Source organism: Centrocercus urophasianus, unplaced genomic scaffold (genome assembly GCF_019232065.1).
Source record: "Centrocercus urophasianus isolate 14NV4802_14NV808 unplaced genomic scaffold, USGS_Curo_1.0 seq_10, whole genome shotgun sequence".
Classification (NCBI taxonomy): domain Eukaryota; kingdom Metazoa; phylum Chordata; class Aves; order Galliformes; family Phasianidae; genus Centrocercus; species Centrocercus urophasianus.
Window position 1 is genome coordinate 57,865,698 of NW_024884142.1, and position 19,008 is coordinate 57,884,705.

General features: G+C 37.4%; 1 protein-coding gene across 2 annotated transcripts in view; it reads left to right on the forward strand.

The window, feature by feature from the left end:
* The window catches only part of EPM2A (EPM2A glucan phosphatase, laforin), a 38,887-nt gene extending 20,719 nt beyond the window's left edge, over positions 1 to 18,168 (forward strand). For both annotated transcript variants that reach the window (XM_042825732.1, XM_042825741.1), the window contains 2 exons: positions 14,929 to 15,170; positions 16,580 to 18,168. In XM_042825732.1, coding sequence (XP_042681666.1) covers positions 14,929 to 15,170; positions 16,580 to 16,860 — 523 coding nt within the window. In that variant the 3' untranslated portion in view covers positions 16,861 to 18,168. The remainder of the gene's footprint in view (positions 1 to 14,928; positions 15,171 to 16,579) is intronic.
* Positions 18,169 to 19,008: the final 840 nt, after the last annotated feature.

Genomic DNA, 19,008 nt, shown 5'->3' on the forward strand with positions numbered 1-19,008 from the left:
ATATAAATGAAATGGGGAAAGTGTAAAAGATACTTCATTCAGAAGAGTAGCAGTCTGAAGGTATGAAATTACAAATTCTACCTCTGGCTTTAACTTTTGTAAGTGCTGATAGACTTAAAAACAAGCTTTCATGCTTGAATGCTCTAGATGCTTTTAAAAAATGTCCTCCATACAAAAACATGGGGAATTCTACTTAAAGAGTAAAAAATTTACTTATTAGGAAGGAAACTTGTATGTAGTTGTAGTCTGTTTGAAGTTTGTCTCAAAGCTTAACTATTTTATTTCCCAGGAGGAAGTAAACATTATCAAATTGCTGCTGTGTATTTTCCTATGTATAATCTACTTTCTGCAAGAAAAAAACAAAACCAAAGAAATGAATTATGTTTGTCTTCCTAGGAAGCATATTAAGAGGCTGTACTGAAAAATCACTTGTTCTCTCCTTCTAAGCTTCTACTTTGGGAAATTTAATTTCAGGGAGTCAGGTACATAATCCATGACACTGCTCATGAGTTTAATGTGTGTCCTTTTCTGAACTAAGATGAAAATTGTGTCAGGTGTCATAAAGGTTACCAAGTTATAAGAAATATGGATTTCTTCTTTCTTGGCTCAAAAGATACAGTGTTTTGTGAGCTTAAATGAAATGTCTTTCACTTTGATGTGAAAAACCTGCTAATGAAAAAAGATGATCTTAAGCATGCAAGAACAGGGAAAAGGGAAAATACGCATTTCCGTTTTAATACAGAGACAAGAACATAGAATATAAATGAGATCATCAGTGAAGTCAAATGTTGATATTTTTTGTCTACTGTATCTATTTACCTTCCTATCTACTTACCTGTCTACCTACCTGTAGTTTAAAGTAAGGTAGTAGTAAAGCAGGTAGTTGAGCACCACACAGTTGTTTGCTCACTCTTCCCCCTTTCCAGTGGGATGGGGATGAAAAGAGAGGAAAAAAACCATAGAGTAGAATCATGGATTGAGATACAAATTATTTACTAAGATAGAAAAAGAAAAGGAAAAAGAGAACACTAATGATAATTATAGATACCTACAAATACACAAAACACGTGTTGCACAAGGAATTGCTCACTATTCACTGACCAACACCCAGCCAACTCCCCACCATTTTTCAAGGTTGTTTTTTTTTCCTTTTTTGGCATGATGTCATACAGCATGGAAGTATCCCTTTGACCACTTTGGCTCAGCTGTCCTGGTTCTATCCACTCCCTGCACCTCATGCTCCCTCAGCTCCTCCCTTGCTGGAAGGAAGAATCACATCTGTCCCAGCTGAAACCAGGACGAGTAACAGCAGAAGCATGATGGCAGCATTCTTGTGCAAAATCCACTGATCAGATGGGCCAGAGGCCAAGACACTCCGTGGCTCTGTCATTCAGGTTAGAGAAAGGATGTGCTGGTATTGAAGTTTGTGGATTTCTTTTTGTTTAGTTTTTATCTAGCTTTTCCAGAGTTGCCTTTTCAAAACTCTTCAGAACTTCTTCAGAAGTTATAATCTGTGCCTTCATTGTCTCAAGATGGAAGCCTGATGAGGAGAACACACAATTTCCTCCATAGTTTCCTTAGCATTCTTCTTTCAGTTGCCAGGCTGCCAGCTAGAAGTGTCAGCCTTGTGCAGGCCATTCCTAAACATAACATTAGCTATTGCTTTCACTGCCACAGGCTGAATTGCTGGGTTTTCTTTCACACTGAGTTGCTTCAATCTGGTAAAATAAAAGAGGAAAAACCTTCTCATAAATATTGATGGTCTAGGTAGAAGGCTATCCAGTACTGAGTAATGTTTTACAAAGTTATGCTTCAGCTGACAACATAAACACATTTGCAAGAACTTTAGTAACAGTAGCTGACTTTAATAGGTTTATTCAAGTGCCTGCAATTAAATTCTCCAATGATACTGTAACAATACTCCAATCTCAAAAATGATGCAGATAGGACAAGAAATCAAGCTGGAAAAATGCGTTAGTTTAAAAACTTAGGCAACCTGTAATATTTGTTGTTCATCTTTTGGTTCCCATAAAAACTGCAGAATTGTTAATTTATAAAATTTCAAGTCAAATTTTTTTTGTTGTTGTTGTTGTTGTTTTTGTTGTTGTTGTTGTTGTTGTTTTTTCCCTTTCTTCAGCTCCTCTAGGAGCCAGGAGAGAAAATACAGAGCTAGTTTTGTCTTTCATGAATTGTGCCAGTAGATAAGTTAGCTTGAGTCGTGAAGCAGGAAGTGCTCTGCAGCAGTGCTGTGCTAACTCAGCTCCTCTTCTCTAATCCATGCAGCACTCCAAGCTTGCTCTGCAAAGATGCTTTCTACAGCTCCCTCCCTATGTTTGCTTCTTCATCTCCATCATTCGGATTCTGCTTGCAGACATGAGTGTTGAGATTATTATAATGCTCTGCTGTCTGCTTGAGTTTTGAGTACTGGAGATGTTGTTTATGTCAGAGTGAAGGGTGCAGACTGTTAACTTTTTTATTATTATTATTTCTGTTAATTTTCTAAGACTTGGAGAAGGCAATTTAGGCAGAAACGCATGTATAAACACACAGAACCAGGAAAAAATAAAGGAACAAGGGGTTGTTATAATAGAGTTCTGTTATGGGTTGGCAACTCATTCACCAGGGCTATTAATCTCAGGTTTATGATCTAGTATCCAGGTATCTTAGCTAAAAATAAGTTTGCTGGCAATTTATTATATTATCAGATAGCCATTGTCCCTTTGACTACACTTTTCTGGGGGGGATGGGGGAGGTTACTCTTTTAGATATTTGTGACTGATTATGAAGTTGAATTGATTCAGTTTTTCTCAATATTTCTAAAATGGTTTTTCCCAGTCTGTTGTACTCTGGAATGCACTTCTCCCTCTTTTAAATGAATGTAAATGAACTGTTGAAATTTTGAAAATTCTGGATAAGTAATTTAACTGGAATGAACACAGGCGCAGTGTCCATCAGGACTGTTGTGTTTGGATGGCACCAAGGGAAATGGGAGTGCTTTTTCCTCTGACTGTATCCTAGCTCTGAGAACATTCCAGTACACTGCGTGTGTGTACATATTACTGTTTGGATAACAAAACACTGAAGAAAATGTAAAAGATAATTTTACTAACACCTCTCAAGTGTGAAGTTCGTCTATAGGGGTTTAAGTCAACTTTGTTAAGATGCCTTAATTTACAGATGCCAGCAGAAGCATCATTCATGTTACTAAGCATTAATGTTAGAAATTCTTGTTCCTTTTGCCAAGGGATTCATGGCTCATTACTGTCTGGCTTAGTTTAGCAGCCTGTCGTTCTTGCGTTTCTAAGTATTTGTTCTAATTCAAAACAAATGGAAATGTTGGCAACCCAATGGAGATGTATGTAGGAAGTAACCATTGGCAGCCAGTTATGAAACAAGATTCTAAAACTGGAATATTTAAATATGAATCCCCACAAGCCAACTGAGTAGTCATTTCCAGAACAAGGTCCTGAGTTTATTCACTGTAAGCTTTGGAACTTGCTTCTCTTCTCAGGCTGTATTTTTGCAATTGGCACTTCATTTGCTTCAGATAGTATTTATACAAAGGAGGTCATGAGAAGAGTCATTCCCTGCAAAGGCAAATACTGCCTTCTGCTGCATGCAGTATGCTTCTAGGAATCAGCAGAAACTTCACGTGTATGTTTGAAAACCAGTATTGACTGTATCCTGAAAGGCTAGATCTAGACATCTTGCAAGGCATCAATGTGCAAGATAAGATCATGTTCTTATTTTTACAGTATCTTATCTTCATGATAGAAGAACACAGTGAAATATGAAACAAAATATTTCACTTTGAACACAGGGAAGATAAAATTTTATCTTCCATAATTTAATTTTGGTCATGTGTGTAAAGTCTTGTATGACCAAGTTATTTTAGATCATTTCTAGAACAGAGATAAAATAGATTATTAAAAATGTGTGAGATATAAATTCATTGGCTTCAAGCTTCTTAATGGAGTAAGGTGAATGAGAAGATAGAAAAGTTTATTTCCCTATATAGATAGCAGTGTACTGTGAGCTTAATGAGAACAATTCCACTGAATTCACTGGAGCATGCCCATTTATCCCCGAGGCAGAATTAAGTTTCATTTATCTATTATTGTGACAGAAGAGCAAAGATAGTTTACAGTTCCTTTTGCACTCAGTTTCTCAAGGGTGATGAATCTGGGGCATGTTCTAGTCTTCCCACGGAAGAGGTCAGCTGAATCAGGCTGGTTTTTCAGTTCTCTCAGTAATTAACCTTTGAAGTAATGATGTAACCCCTGTTAATGGGGATACACTTCCTCATCTCTGTTGTCTTCTTCAGATAAACTTCATGGTCCTCAGATACCCCAGGAAAAAAACAAAACAAAAAAAAAAAAACTCAAGCTTCTGATTGGAAGAACTTTACATCTTCTTTGTATCATGAGTTCAGTGGAAATCACAGATTTGGTTATGCAAATGTATTTAAATATGGAACATTATTTTTGTTTTTGGATTCCCTGACAGGCATAAGATATGCCTTCAACACAAACTGCAGTGGAAAGCAGAGATACCTGAGCTTGGAACGAATGAGGGCATCTTCCAGATGCAATGTAGCAGTCACGTCACAGAACTTGTAGTAAATTTGCTTGCAAAAAACTTTGTACTTCCATAGCTTGTCTACCTCTAGTATCTGAGAGAGATGGCATTGTTAAATTAAAACTAAGAGAGAGAATGTATTGCTATTTGTGAAAAGCATTTGGGAATTGGTACAAAGGAGGAAAAAATGTATGTAATATCAAATGGATATTAATTGGTTCTGAACTTAGATTGTAAACTAGGACAATATTTCTGACATCAAAGGCATAAAGCTGAATTCTGGCATGACCTTTCAAATAGGGTAAGGATTACAAGGAACCTGAATTATTTAAAGATGGAGCTTAATAAGTAAATATAGGTAGTGATGCTAGAGAGGGAGATTAAGAGGATTGTAGTGTCATAGATCATAGGCTCAAAGAGACCTAAGAAAACATCCAGTCCATTTTCTTGCTCTGACTTAGTCTCAATTATATTTAAATAATTCCAGCTTTATCCGGTGTGGTCTTGCATATGATCTCATCTCAGTTATGAGATTCTACAGCCCATTCTTTCATTCAATTAGCTCACTATTCTTGCCATTAAAATGCTTCCCTAATGTTAACTGAAGTCTCCCGAGCTTGCCATTTAAGTTCATTTCTTGTCCTGTCCACATCAGACATGGGGCACAAATTATTATCCTGCTTCTTTGTGGCCATTTTCTTATATGCTTCTTCACTATCCTTCTTCAGAATCACGTAATAGATGAGGTTGAAACCTCATCTCAGTATTTTTTGGTTTATCATTAACAATAGATCTAGTTTTTTGTTAGGACTTTTGGCTAAGCAGGTGGCTCCCATTCTGTCTTGGTGCAGTTCATTGTTCTTGTTGGTTGTTCTCTATTTCTTTTTTGCTCTTCCAAAGTACCTGATATTTCTGTGGAAAGTTTCTCAACTTTCTTCAGATTATTGCTAGTACCTCAGACTTTTTATCAGATTGCTGTTGTTTCCTGGTGAAATATTTGAAAAGATCCCTTGTAAGTATTTACTGATTACATTTATCACGTTACATTTATAACATCTTTTGGAAGGTAATCCCGTGCTACGATTTCTGTGAATAAAGTGATGAGAAAGTTTTATGCCTATTTGATTTGGCTTCTTGAGCGCTATTGAGTTTTTCTGAAGTATCAGAGACTAAGAGAAGTTGTACAGTGTGGAGAGAAAGTTTTGTCATTGGTTAACTTCCTGTGCTTCCATGCTTTTGATGTTAAGCTGCACAGGTTCAGTTTGTGGTCTGAAGAGCATTTATGTTCGAGTCAGAGTAGCAGAAACTTCAAGGCTGTGTGTACATTAAGAAAATAACTCAGTGGAATAGGAGTGAGTGTCTTCATACCCCTATCACATGCAGTGCCAGAAGACTTCAAACTAATCTGGCTTTTTAGCATACACAACACTGACCTTTTGTTTCACACATGCTAGCATATCAGTGGCCCTGATTACCTGTGTGAAACCTTTGTTCTGCTCCTATTTTATGTCATTTCTGAGTGACTCTGGTACCAACTGCTGTTTTGTTTAGGCATCTGTTAGAAGGTATTAGACCTGAATTTTACTCTGGTGGATAATTCTTTATCCTGTGTTCCTAGGGCATTCAAAGCTAGAACAATCCATAGAGCAGGCATGGCCTACAGGCTTCTCCCACAGTTAGAATCCACTGGAAGATTATGAATGAGGTGGAAAGCTATGCTTAGACATTAGCACGGTTGTGCTTTGTCTTGTTGTCATTGTACTCCAGCTGTAATTCATAGTATCGTAGAATGGCTTGGGTTGGAAGGGACCTTAAAGATGATTCAGTTTCAGTCTCCCTACCACAGTCTGGATTACTACCCCTAGATCGGACTGCCCAGGGCCCCATCCAGCCTGGTCTTGAACACTTGCAGGAATGGGGCATCCACAGCTTATCTGGACAACCTATTCCAATGCCTCACTACCCTATGAGTAAAGAATTTCCTTCTAACATCTACCCTAAATCTCTTTAAGTACTGGAAGGCTGCAGCGAAGTCTTCCAGAGCCTTCTCTTTTCCAGGCTGAATAAGCCCAGTTCTCTCAGTCTGTCTTTATAGGAGATGAGCTCCAGCCTTTTGTTCGTTTTTGTGGCCCTGAATCACAAGCTGTTGGGTGAAGAGAAGACAACTACAGCCCTTTTGTGTACCATCATCCCTGTGTTGCAGAAATCTTCTAAGTCACTGTGCTACTGGAACTGCTTTGTGTCTGAATGTGTAACCTTGTATTTCAGGTATCACTCTGGTATTTTTATTAGCTATTTTCATTTTAGCTCATTGTCAGGTTAATTTCAATTCTTAGTGGCTTGTTTGCTCTGCATATCAGTAAGTAGTGTAGCTTAATGCTGCATTCATGCATTTGTGAGCGTGGAATAAATACAATATTATTAAGCTTAGCAAGTGATTGAGAAACTTTGCATATTGCTAAGCTGACAAAGTGTTGTTCTAAGGTGATAAAAGCAGGTGTTCCTTTTTAGTTGCCAAGTATGCTCCCATGTGAGAGGCTCGATAAGTAGTCCAAATTACATCTAAGAAGAACACTTGCCCGAGCTTAATTACTTTTCATCACAGTGCCAAATCAGAAGTAGAAGAAAAGAAAACAAAAACAACAAACCAAACCACCCTGAAAATACACTGTGGTCTCTTTCATTTTCCTCATTTAAAGCCCTGTGGTAGAATTCTTAACTTCAAAATAAACTGCACACTTTCAGCAATAGAGCACAGCAACTTGTATGACTTATTCTATGTTTGGCATTTAAGTAAAAGTGATTTTTTTGTTCAAAAATATAAGTAAGTTATTACAAGATGTGCAGCTGTGTCACTTCAGCAGGATATAGTTTTTTCATTAATCAGCACTTTTCTGTGAAGATTCTGCTAATATTACAGGCATTTAACCCATCTTTATTGAGAAGAGTGATGTTATTAAGCCTGGCAATTAGATGTTGATGTTCTGTGAGTTAAACTTTAGTGTCATCAAACCTCGCTCTCCTACTGAGGCCAATAGTATTTGCCTGCATGGTGGGCCTCTGAGTGCATCAGACTGTGTTCATCCAATCCTACTTAAGTCAAGCCTCTCATCACAAAGCCTCCATCAGCTTTTCTTCTGCAAGGAGACTTCATCAGTAAGTCAGCAGGAGAAGGGATTAAGACCACAATAATTTACCTATGTGCCCTGCATGATGTGAATTGTCAATGCCATGACCCCTCAGATCTGCATTATTATGTCATATTTCAGTGGCAAGGATTCATTTTGGTGAGAGGTGTCCTTTATTTAAAAAGGATGGAGTGAAGTCAGAATTGTTGTACAAGACCAAACCAGGGATTCAGCTGCTTTGACATCTACATATGTTGTCAGTATTTTGGGGAGCAAAATACTAATATTTTAAGTAGCAAAAAAAACCACCCAAACAAAACACCTGCTTGTTTTTCTTATCTCTTAGCAGTTGCTGTGCAGGTGAAGCTGTATGGAAGCTGAGATTCTTTACCATATTTATGTAGGTAGTGCTACTTGATTTACCTCTCCAATTTATTTTATCCATAAGCTATAATCAAATTCTCTCTTAAATATTCTACATTCTTAGTCTGCCTTCATATGGAATTATTTTCTTGGCAATAGACTGTATCTCCCGTATTTTGACTGTTTTTGTTTTTCTATGTCTTTCCTGATACAGTACAATAGTTAACAGAAGGTTCAAACTTTTAGTGCATAGACTGAGATAATTGTTTTGAGGTTATTATAAACTTTCTGTCATTTTCAGTTCACTTGTTTGTACAGGCTAACATTACTACTTTGAAGAAACTTTTAAACTAAGCATAACTTCTAGGATGCACTGTTTCCTTTTGGAATTGATTATAGTTAACTTAAATCCATGTGATGTGTATTGAGTGACTGAGATTATTTGTTCCAATATGTATCCTGTGATGCAACCATGAACCATAAATCTCATCTGCTCTTTTGTTGCATATTCATTTAGTTTTATTTAATAGTTGTAACTAATAAGGTATTAAATAATTCTGTTTCAGGGAGATTTTGCTCCATTCTTGAGTAGCCTCATCTCTTGTGACAGATCTTAACTTGAAAATGGAATTTCTTGTTGAACATAAATCAATGGTTTCAGGCTGTAAAAAGACAGAACTATACATAGGCACGTAGCCTTTGGGCACAAGAAATAACTAATCTTTGGCTCTGCTCTGAACTGGTAGGTCTTCTTTCCAGCACTGGGAATAGCATCTTAAAACAGATGTTGATCAGCTGGAGAGTCCAAAGGCAAACAAGAATCGCTGAATACTCTCAATATATAACAAGCAAGGAAAGGTTAGATATTTATTTTAGCATGAAGAAGGCACAGCTGTGTGGATGTGTGTTAGTAATTTTCAGATACGTAAATTTTTAAGAGTGGAAGGGAATAACCTGTCTTGCATATCCATTATGGAGACAAGAAGAATTTGCTCTAACTGTGACTGAACTATTCATGTTGGACATTAGGAAAATATTTCTGGAGTCAAGGGTAGTCATCAATTTATTTTTACATATCAAGCCATATTTGAAAGTGTTAGTGTCATCCATTGGAGAACACAGCATGGTCACCTGAAAACCTTTCTTTGCTTGTAAATGCATTCCAGAACTTCAGATAGGAATCTAAGCAACAGGAACCCTGTTTGAATTCTAGCAAGCGATCAGGAAAGAGAGCAAGTAAGGCCCAGGAAAGAGGTGTGTCTAATTTGTTGCTTTGGGGAAGATGCATGTGTATTTAAAAATAAGCTGCAATGTGGTATTAAAAAAATGCCAATGGCAGAACAGTGAACACATACAGCATAATAGTTATGGATCATCATGATCTACTGGTATTACTGTTTAATATGATGTGCCTTGTCACTAGGTAGAGGGTAGGAAAAAAGATGAAAGAGCATCTCAGCTACAGCTGGTAAGATTTCCTCTATTCTCATTTTGAATATGCCCAAAGCAATACTTTTGAAAATATCTCATCTGTCAAGTGAGAGAAAGGGAAAGAGAGGTAGGAATTTCTTATATCCCTCACTCTTCCTTTATTTCTCATCAGACTTTTAGTTATTACGCCAGTTTAAACTTGGCTAAAACTAAAAGTTCCAGTGCAGTCTTTTGATTCAGACAGATTTTCCATTGAAAAATCCACCTTATTAAAAAATTCTGCCTTCAGAGTGGGATGCACTGTAATTTGAAGCAGTTTCCAGTAGTTACTGACCTGCAAATACATCTCTGAGTTGTACTTCAGGCCAGGTCCCCCTTGGACTGCTTGCTTGTACTGGTATCAGGGTAACAGCACCACATCAGTACAAAACCATACTGCATAGGAGCACCACAAAATGCTGGGGGTAAATTGGCTTAATTGTATATTTTATTCCTATGGGAATGCAAAATAAGTTTTGCTGCAAGTTATATGTAGCCATAGTTGCATGCTACACCTTTACAAAATCAAGGCCTTTAAGAGACAGCACAGGAAATTTAATCATTTTTTTCTTGTTTCAGCTAAGTTGCCCTGCTCTGTTATGTGTATATCAATACTCATAGAATTGCTCAGGTTGGAAAAGACCTTCAAGATCATCAAGTCTAACCTCATCCTAACCATACTAGTCTAACTCTAACAACCCTCTGCTAAATCTTGTCCCTGCTTGTCATCTGATTCTTTACAGGATCTAAGATAAAACTTTAGTGCAGGCAACCAAAGTGAATTGCAAGCTTTAACACTGGGCTACATCTTGAGCTGGCAGTAAGGGCTGAATCCATCACTTTTCATTTAAAATAACATTTTTGATTAAGATCCAGCATGTTATCAATATAAACAAATGGAGTGGCTAATGTATCACTCTCTACTGCCAATAACCAACGGAAAAAACCCTCTAGTTTGATGAAGTCCTCTTTCTTGATTTAATCTGGCAACTATACTGCTAAATGGACATCTAGAATATTGTTCCTGACAGATGTTCCAATGAAATGTGTTCCCCAAAGAATTGAATCATGCCCTTTTCTGTAAGAGCCGTGACCCCCAAGAAGGGCTGGCTGATCTTAGAAAACTTTACAAGATGACCACTCCTAGTGCACTAATATTCAATGAATCTGGAAACAGCACCTGAGTCATCCTAGTTTACAGCTCAGCATTTTAAAGAAAACCAAAATTCAAATCTGTTTGCTTTAAACCACAAACAATGGCAATAATACAGGAGCTTCAGAAGCAGTGTAGACATCAGCATGTAAAGGAGCAACTGGATGCAGTAACTCAGTATCTTCCCCTGTGGCAGATCACCCATGGTGTGAACCAGAGCCCCACAGCTGCTGGACTGGTCTTGTGCCATCTGTGGAGGTCTGGGATTGAAAAGTGCAGCACGTCATTCCTTGGGTACATTTCTTCTAGTCTGAGCCTCAAACTCAATTTCTCCTTATGGATGGGAAGACCATTTGTAAATGCATTCATTAAAGGGAATGCATTTATTGTTCCAGATGCTTTCTTAGTGAATAGTTACAATTTAATCTAGGCTGTGCAGGGTCCTGGGGGAAGCAACCAAGTGCAATGTATATCTACATCATTAAAAATAATTTAAGTGTGATGACAGATGGAAAATAATCATACAAATACATTCCATATTTATGCCTCAGTAGAGATAAATTGCTATTGGGTTTCTCGGTTTGTAAGTCAAAATGCTGTATTTTTTAAGATGTCAGCCTTCAGTCTGGGATCTGTAACTCAAGCAAATTCAATAGATACCTGTCTCATATTTTGTTGTTTTTACCACAGATTAGAACTTTCCACATTTGTTTATTCATTTAATCCCCCAATGTCCTCTTGAGGTGGGTAAATATCAACTTCACATTCCCAATGGGGAACTGAGGCATAAGGCAGGATGAAAGTAACTTAGCAGAAGGCAGCTTTAAAGAAACAGCTTTTAGAAAATCTGTAGATGTTAGCCTGCCAGGTTAACTGAATGTTTTGATGTTGCTCTAGGTAGTTTCTCTATTGCTAAACTGTGACTGAATTGACCACGTCTTCTGAGACCAGGCATAGCATACTATCATTAGTAACAGGAAGTTTACATATACAATGACAAAATGCTATTTTAGTGTGAAAACAATTCTAAGTAAAATTTTGTTTAAATTATCTTGTTGTGATACTAGGGAATATGAAAAGGGCTAATGACTGCAAAGAGCATAGGTTTACCTATCACACATAACACCTAAATGTTGTGGTATTTATCTTTTATTTTTTTTTTTAAAAAAAAAAAAACTGTAGGTAAGGATCACTTAATCCACTGCTGGAAAACAACCACATGTGAGCTGGAAAGCAGCAGCTGTTGAGCAGCTCAAAGCAGTTTGCATGACAGTTAAGCAGAGAAGATAAGAGGTCTCTTTCTCATGCCAAGCACTCCACTGCTCCAATCTAGTTAGCTGCTACTGAAGTACAGTGGCAGCTTAAAGAAGTAAGGACATATTGGAAAAAAACTAAAATTCATTGTTACTAAAGTAAGATGTAAAAATGAAATTAACACTTCCTTGGTCCTCAGAAGAATCAAGCTTTCAGTAGGGCTGTCATTAATCTCTATACAGAACACAGCTGCTAAACTCTTCATCAATTGCCATGCTTGTTTGCACCTATCCTTTCCCTCTGATAAAAGACTAAGTTAAGATTTGAACCAGCTAAAGCCAAATGGAAATATGGGTACTGTGGAATTATCCCAGGACTTTGATATGAATTGACCAATAGGAGAGCTCTGCCCTCCTGTTCTATGCAGGGACTGTTTTCCTGGAAGAAGAACAGTTAAGCCGGGTCCAGCAAAACCAAGACTTCACAGTCCTTGGAACTGGATAAATAAGAGGCTTGAATGCCAAGATCAAAGCTTGGTCCTGATGCTGTCAAAGGCAAAACTCTCAGATCTATTCAGAAAACCAATACGTGAGAGATTTGTATTAAATAAATGAATATTGCAGTTGTTCTGGTCATTCTGAAAGCCACGACTGCTCTGGTTAATTACAGGGAAATAGCATGATTAAAAACTTAGTAAAACTATCATGGTTATTATTGTTAAATACAGAACCAGACTGTTAAACTGAAAAAAAAAAGGATAAATAAGCAGTACATATCTCAGTGGTCTTGGGGATAGTGCAGCTATGATGTTATCCAACTAAATAGTTACTGGGGAGAAAATTGTTAGGCACTGCTTTACTTGTCAGCAGGAGCATTACCAAGAATTTTATTTATCTCAGGAATTCATCACTCCTAATTTAATCAAATGCTTAAAAAAAAAAAAAAAAAAAACTACATACTTTTGCTCTCCTGTCAAGTAACTTATTGTATTAAATAATTCAAAAAACATCAAGAAAATGACACGTTTATATCTCCAGGAAAGCCTTTGAAGGAAGGATAGTAAAATTCTTGAAAGAATATCCTCATATAGTCACAAAGCATTAGCAATATTTCAATTTTTCTTTCAAGCAACACATTAAAATAATTATTGGTTGTGTAACATATTCATCCAAATTCTCAGGTTTTCACTCACTGTGAGCCAGAAAGCTGAGATTCAGGTTGTAGCAATTGAACAGATGAATACAATGGGAAAAGGTATTACACCAGAAGTGTAAAGACAGAAGGATTATCATGATAGAAAGGTGCTATAAGGAAAGAAGATTGGTTACCCAATCAGAAGATTCCAAGTTCACATGGGAAAGCTCCACCAGGGAGGAATCTCCAGCCAGAGATCCCTCCCCAGGGGCAGTCAGCCCGTAAATGAGGCCTAAGAGAGGTGCAGCCAGGCTCCCCCCTTCCAGTTACACACTGAGTTGCCTTCACCTGTGCTTCCAGGGCTGCCTTTCCCCAGGTGCTCAATAAGTGGTTCAGGCCATGACTCAACAGTTACCATGTCCTATACCACCCTGAGGTCAAGGTCCTTGCCTCACTGATACAGGGGCTGTTGGGACTGTTGGCTGTGTTTGTATAGCTGTATGCCTCTCTCTGGATGCAGGTCAAATGTAGGAAGCAATAACAATAAAATGTGCTTTCTAGAGTGCATTTTTATGTTTCGGTAGTAATATAGTAGGATTTAATCATTGCCAATTGCAAGGCTTAATTAAGTGCTAGTTAACAGTTATTACTGTCATAGTCTTATCAAATGGAAATAGCTGACCTAGGGGCTGTTTATATGAGTAACTGTTCCTCAATAAAAATAAGTTTTCCCATTTGTCCCTGAGATTAAAATTGAGGAAGAAGAAAAAAATCCTTTAAGAAATTTTTGGCAGATATTTTATTTTTGCAGATCTTGTTTTTGATGTAGCATGCTTTTTTTTTTTTTTTTTTTTTTTTTTGCTGTTAATAAACTTCACTCAACTATTGAGTATATTTAACTGTAGCTTGTGAATTGCATATTCAAAATAGATGTTTTTGCATACAGAAAAAATAAATCACTAATAATTTATGAATGTAAATAATCAATTTTAGATAACATAAATGTAATTGTATGTGCAGATTAAATATTCTCATTTAAAAACAAGGCTCTTAATATTCTGTTTATGTAAAAAGTGATTGGGACGTAGGATATTTTAATGATAGTTATTAGTGGGAGAATGATAGCAGTCTTGAAGTTTGATTTGAAGAATTGCTGGAAATGTGGATGTTTATCCATTCTAACTGCATCTCTTGAGGTTTTCATGAGAAAATATCTAGTTCTTCAAACCTTGAGGGAAACTAGGCTTATAATTCTATGCTTGGTTCCCTCTAGACTCCACTAGTGAAGAGATAAATGAGAAGAAAATTACTAATTAAATTCCTTTTTGAGTTTTCTTACAGAAGAGAAATTTAAGGGTTGTTGGTTTTTATTTCCTTGGTTTTTTTCTTCTTTTTCCCCCCTGTCTACTGTCCTCATAGTGATAGCTACAAAGCCAGAAGAGTTCTGTGATTTGTCTTATTATTCAGATTTAGATCATGTGAATCCTTTGGTCTCTTTCTTCTCTGCAAATTGCACAAATCTGAAGAGTTCTCTTATTCTAATTCGTGATGTTGGTAAGTTTCCACTGCAGACTGAATGATGGATGCCTTGGGGACCTGTGCTAGTAACTGCTCAGAATTTTTTCTTAGACTTTTGGAGAAGGTTAGGAGCTTGATCCCCACCATCAACCATTACCAACTAAACTGTAAAGAATGAGGAAGCTTCTCACTGCATGAAATGAAAGGTTGTTCTTAGGAGTATTCATGTGATGATGCTAAGCAGGTTTTGAGCTAGAACATCACTTAATTTGGCAGTTTTTACATTCAGATATTTTAATCAAACCCACTTCAATGTCTTCTCCATGCTAGAATTCTGCCAAACATCTGGCTGGGAAGTTGCCCTCGGCAGCTGGAGCATGTGACGGTCAAGCTAAAGCACGAGCTGGGTGTCACAGCAGTGATGAACTTCCAGACCGAGTGGGACATTGTTCAGAACTCCTGGGGCTGCAATCGCTACCCAGAACCTATGAGCCCTGAAGTCCTCATGAAACTGTACAAAGAGGAAGGTCTCGCCTATGTCTGGATGCCAACTCCAGACATGAGCACTGAAGGTAATGCTCAGACCAGTCTTGCAGCTAAATTAATAGCAATAAAACCTTCGAGTTATTAAACTGTTGCTGTCGTGGCTGCCTTTTTTTTTTTTTCTCGTGTAAATTTTGTGTGAAAATACAGCTAGAGGTCAAGGATATTTTTGTTTTATTTACATTTTCTGGTAGGTGAAGAGGCCATCTAAACTACTTTGTGTCTGGCAGTATATGTGCATTTGAGGTTAAAGCCATCAGACACAGATAACTGCTTGACTACTTGTGCTTTCAGCTTGCATTCAGCCTGTATAATGAAAATATGCTGTGTAGGTGGAAGACTGCAAGCTTGCACAGCAGGACAGCTTGCCATCTTGCTGGTTAAAAATGGAGAGAGATAGTGCTGTATGTCTAGTGTAGCCACTCCGTTCCCCAAGCAAATTATTTTTCTTTATCTACAGTATCCCAGTCTGATGAATCTCCATGGAGTCATTTCTATAATTATTTGTAATTGATTTAGAATACCCACAGTGCATTGCATCATAACATAAATTAATATTTTTAATTCCTCGGTTGGAATGCTCATTTCAAAATCTTGCTTTTAGCCCGTAGGTAGGAAGTGTGTATTTGGCTGGTAGGCTGCTCACTCAAACAAGAGTGCTTTCAACAGAGTGAAGTTCACTGCCACGAACAGGGAGCTGTCACATCAGGAATGGGGCATCAGGAAGGACAGGAGACCTTAAGACAGGGATTTGAAAGGGCTTAACGTCAGTGCTTATCTATGCCGTGAGGAGAAGTTACACTTTGATGTCTGCAGCTTCAATTCCCAGGGTAGCAGGGAGAGGTATCAAGAAATACAGTATATTCATCCCTTTGGGAGTGAGAAAGACTGCTCTTAATCATACACAGACTATTTAACCATATGCTCAGTACACAATTTGATTATGAGAGTGTTAAGTTGTATAGGAAAATGCTATTCTGTTCTCTCTCCTTCCCTTATGATTGATGTTACTGTTTTCATTACCAGGTTTTGGAAAGCAGCAATGCATAGGTAGATTCACAAACCATTGGTGATAAAAAACAAAAACTTTAAAAAAAAAAACAAAAACATTTTTGGATTGCTGATTTGAATGCTATAAAAGATGTGCTGCTTGATGTAATTTCCTGTCTTATTTCAGAAAAATGAATATGCCTTGCAAGCTCAATGTTAATCAGAAGGTGTATTTAGAGAGGACTTTGGGCATTTTACAGGTTTTGAATGATCTGAATCTGCAAGAAGAAATGGAGGTTAGAGTAGGTCATTTGAGGGGAAAAAAAAAAGAGAGAGAAAACAGAAAAATATATAGCATTTACAGTGCATCAGGCTGTGCTGACAAAATCTCTACTGTGAACCTAACTTTCTGAAACGCTAGTGACCGTGCCCTTGTTTTTATCTTTAGGAAGAATACAGATGTTGCCACAGGCTGTCTGCCTCCTGCATGGGCTGCTTCAGAATGGACACACTGTCTACGTTCATTGCAATGCTGGCGTTGGCAGGTCTACAGCTGCTGTCAGTGGCTGGCTGAAGTACGTGATGGGATGGAGCCTGAGGAAGGTGCAGTACTTCTTGGCTTCCAGGAGACCGGCTGTCTACATAGATGAGGAAGCTCTGATTCGTGCTGAAGATGATTTCTTCCAGAAATTTGGACCTCTTCGTTCCTCATGTAAAGTAGGAGAGTAGAAAAGCAGAAAAAAAAAATGAAGATGAAGAGCAATCCTTACATGTGAATCCCTTAAGTGGTTAAGAAATCATGAATCAGACTTCTGCCTCTCCTCATCAGATTGCACACCTGTCATAACAGCCCTGAGAATTTCATTAAAAAGTGCCTTTGAGTGTTCTTCATTTGCGTTCTTTAAGCTGATATGATTCATGTTTTTAAGCCTTTTGCTGCAAGTATGAGACCCAAAGGTCTGCGAAAGGAGACCAAGATTCTATTTTAACTATTTGCCTACAGGAGCTGAGTGTTAGGGTAGATAATAAGACAAGACTTGAAATAAAATAATTACTGTTGGCAATATTTTAGTGACAGGAAGGGAAGATGTTCTCGGAAAAACAGGTGTAAGATTGACTGAGTTATGGTTCAGATTTGGATGGAGCTGAGGATAGTCAAAAGTGGCTCAGTTGTTTTAGAGTGTACATTATTGAAGTGTTTTCTAGTAATTTTGTAGAAAAGTGGTTTTAGTGCAAAAGACCAGAAACTGACTTTTCATCTGAGTTTCTTGAGCAAAAAAACTAGTATCAAATGCAGGCAACTAATTTTATTTTTTTTTACCTATGCAGTTAATTTTAAATATTTTGATAGCTCACAGTCCTGCTTGAGTAAAACCAGTTCGCTGCAGGATAGGTCTAAGATTGATCAAGAGAGGAAAAGCATTCTCTAGAGAACAGAGGATTAAGGATACATAAACATTAAGAAACTAATTTCTATAGATTTATTCTTCAGTGATTTTTTTTTTTTTCCTAGCCAACTGACTTGTCCCTCTAAAGATCCCATCAATGCCAGTGTAATATAACTGATAAATTTAGTTTATCTGAATATGTAATATAAAAATGGGTATGAGCTGTTCATGGAGAAAGTCCAGCATCATGCAATATGATATTTTATTTATTTTCTACTTTAATTATCTTCAAAAGAAAAATGGCAATTTAAGTTATTCTAAATGTGTGTTTTTGATCATGACTTCGTTTCTGGTTTGTTTCTTTGTTTTTGCTTTGAAGTAATACTGCCTGTTTGGATATGAGCTGTTAATGGAGAATGCCCAGCATAATACAATATGTTTTATTTGTCTTCTATTTCAGTAGTCTTCAAAAGGAAAAAAATGTTTAAATTATTGAATATGAGTGGTTTTGATCCTGATTTGTTGTGGGTTTGTTGTTTTTTTTTTACATTTTTTATTTTCTTGTTTGGCTTTGGTTTTGCTTTGCACTAACAGTGCCTGTTTAGAAAGTGGATGAGAAAAGTTCACTAATTAAATAACATCATGGTGATTCCAGTAGTCCATTTTGTTCTTTGCATTTGGCTCTCAATTTCGTAAGTAACAGGAAGGGTGATGACTGACCTCTGTATGGGATAGGGGCCAGCCACTTCAATGATGTTGATGTTGATCTGTTGATCTGTTGCTTGTGAGCTACACGATGCCAGTTCTGAGGGTCTGCTGTCTGCCCTTCCAAAACAAGGTCTGAGAGGAGGAGGAGGATGCCATGAGGAGCAGAAACTGGAACTTGCTTAAGTTTTGCAGTTCTTTTGAAACACAGTTGAAACCCCAAGCTTAAATTATGTTTCCTTTCAATTTGATGCAACTTGTCTATTATGACCAACACTTGTGGTTTTGCCTCTGACATGTTATTAGTTTCATAGCTGACTGTATTTCTTTTTTAGAGTTCCTACATAACATGGTGCACACGAATGTAAGGCTAAGGTATAACCATGCTGTGTTGGCTATTCCTTAATGCTCGTTTCCGTGGCAGCTGAAGCAGACTGATGCTTCATCTCTTGAAGTGCAGGAGTTCAAATGATACAGAAGCCATATTATTTAAGGAAGCCCTAGCAAGGGATTGTTAATTCAGTTTCCTTGTCTGTTAAACTGATGGTGAGCTGTATCGTATGCAGATCACAGTAGCTGATAAAATACATGAAAACAGCTTGTCAATATCATTTAAACAACAAGTGCAAGGAGTTCTTATGGCTTGTAATCCCTTTGTGCTGATTTGTCACTTTTTTTTCCTCACTGCCACCTCCTTGCTTTCTTCATTGAAGGTCACTCTGTCACAAGTAACATCCATTAAAAGTTCTGTCTGTTGAAAGCAACTAGGAATTTAAGTGCTGAA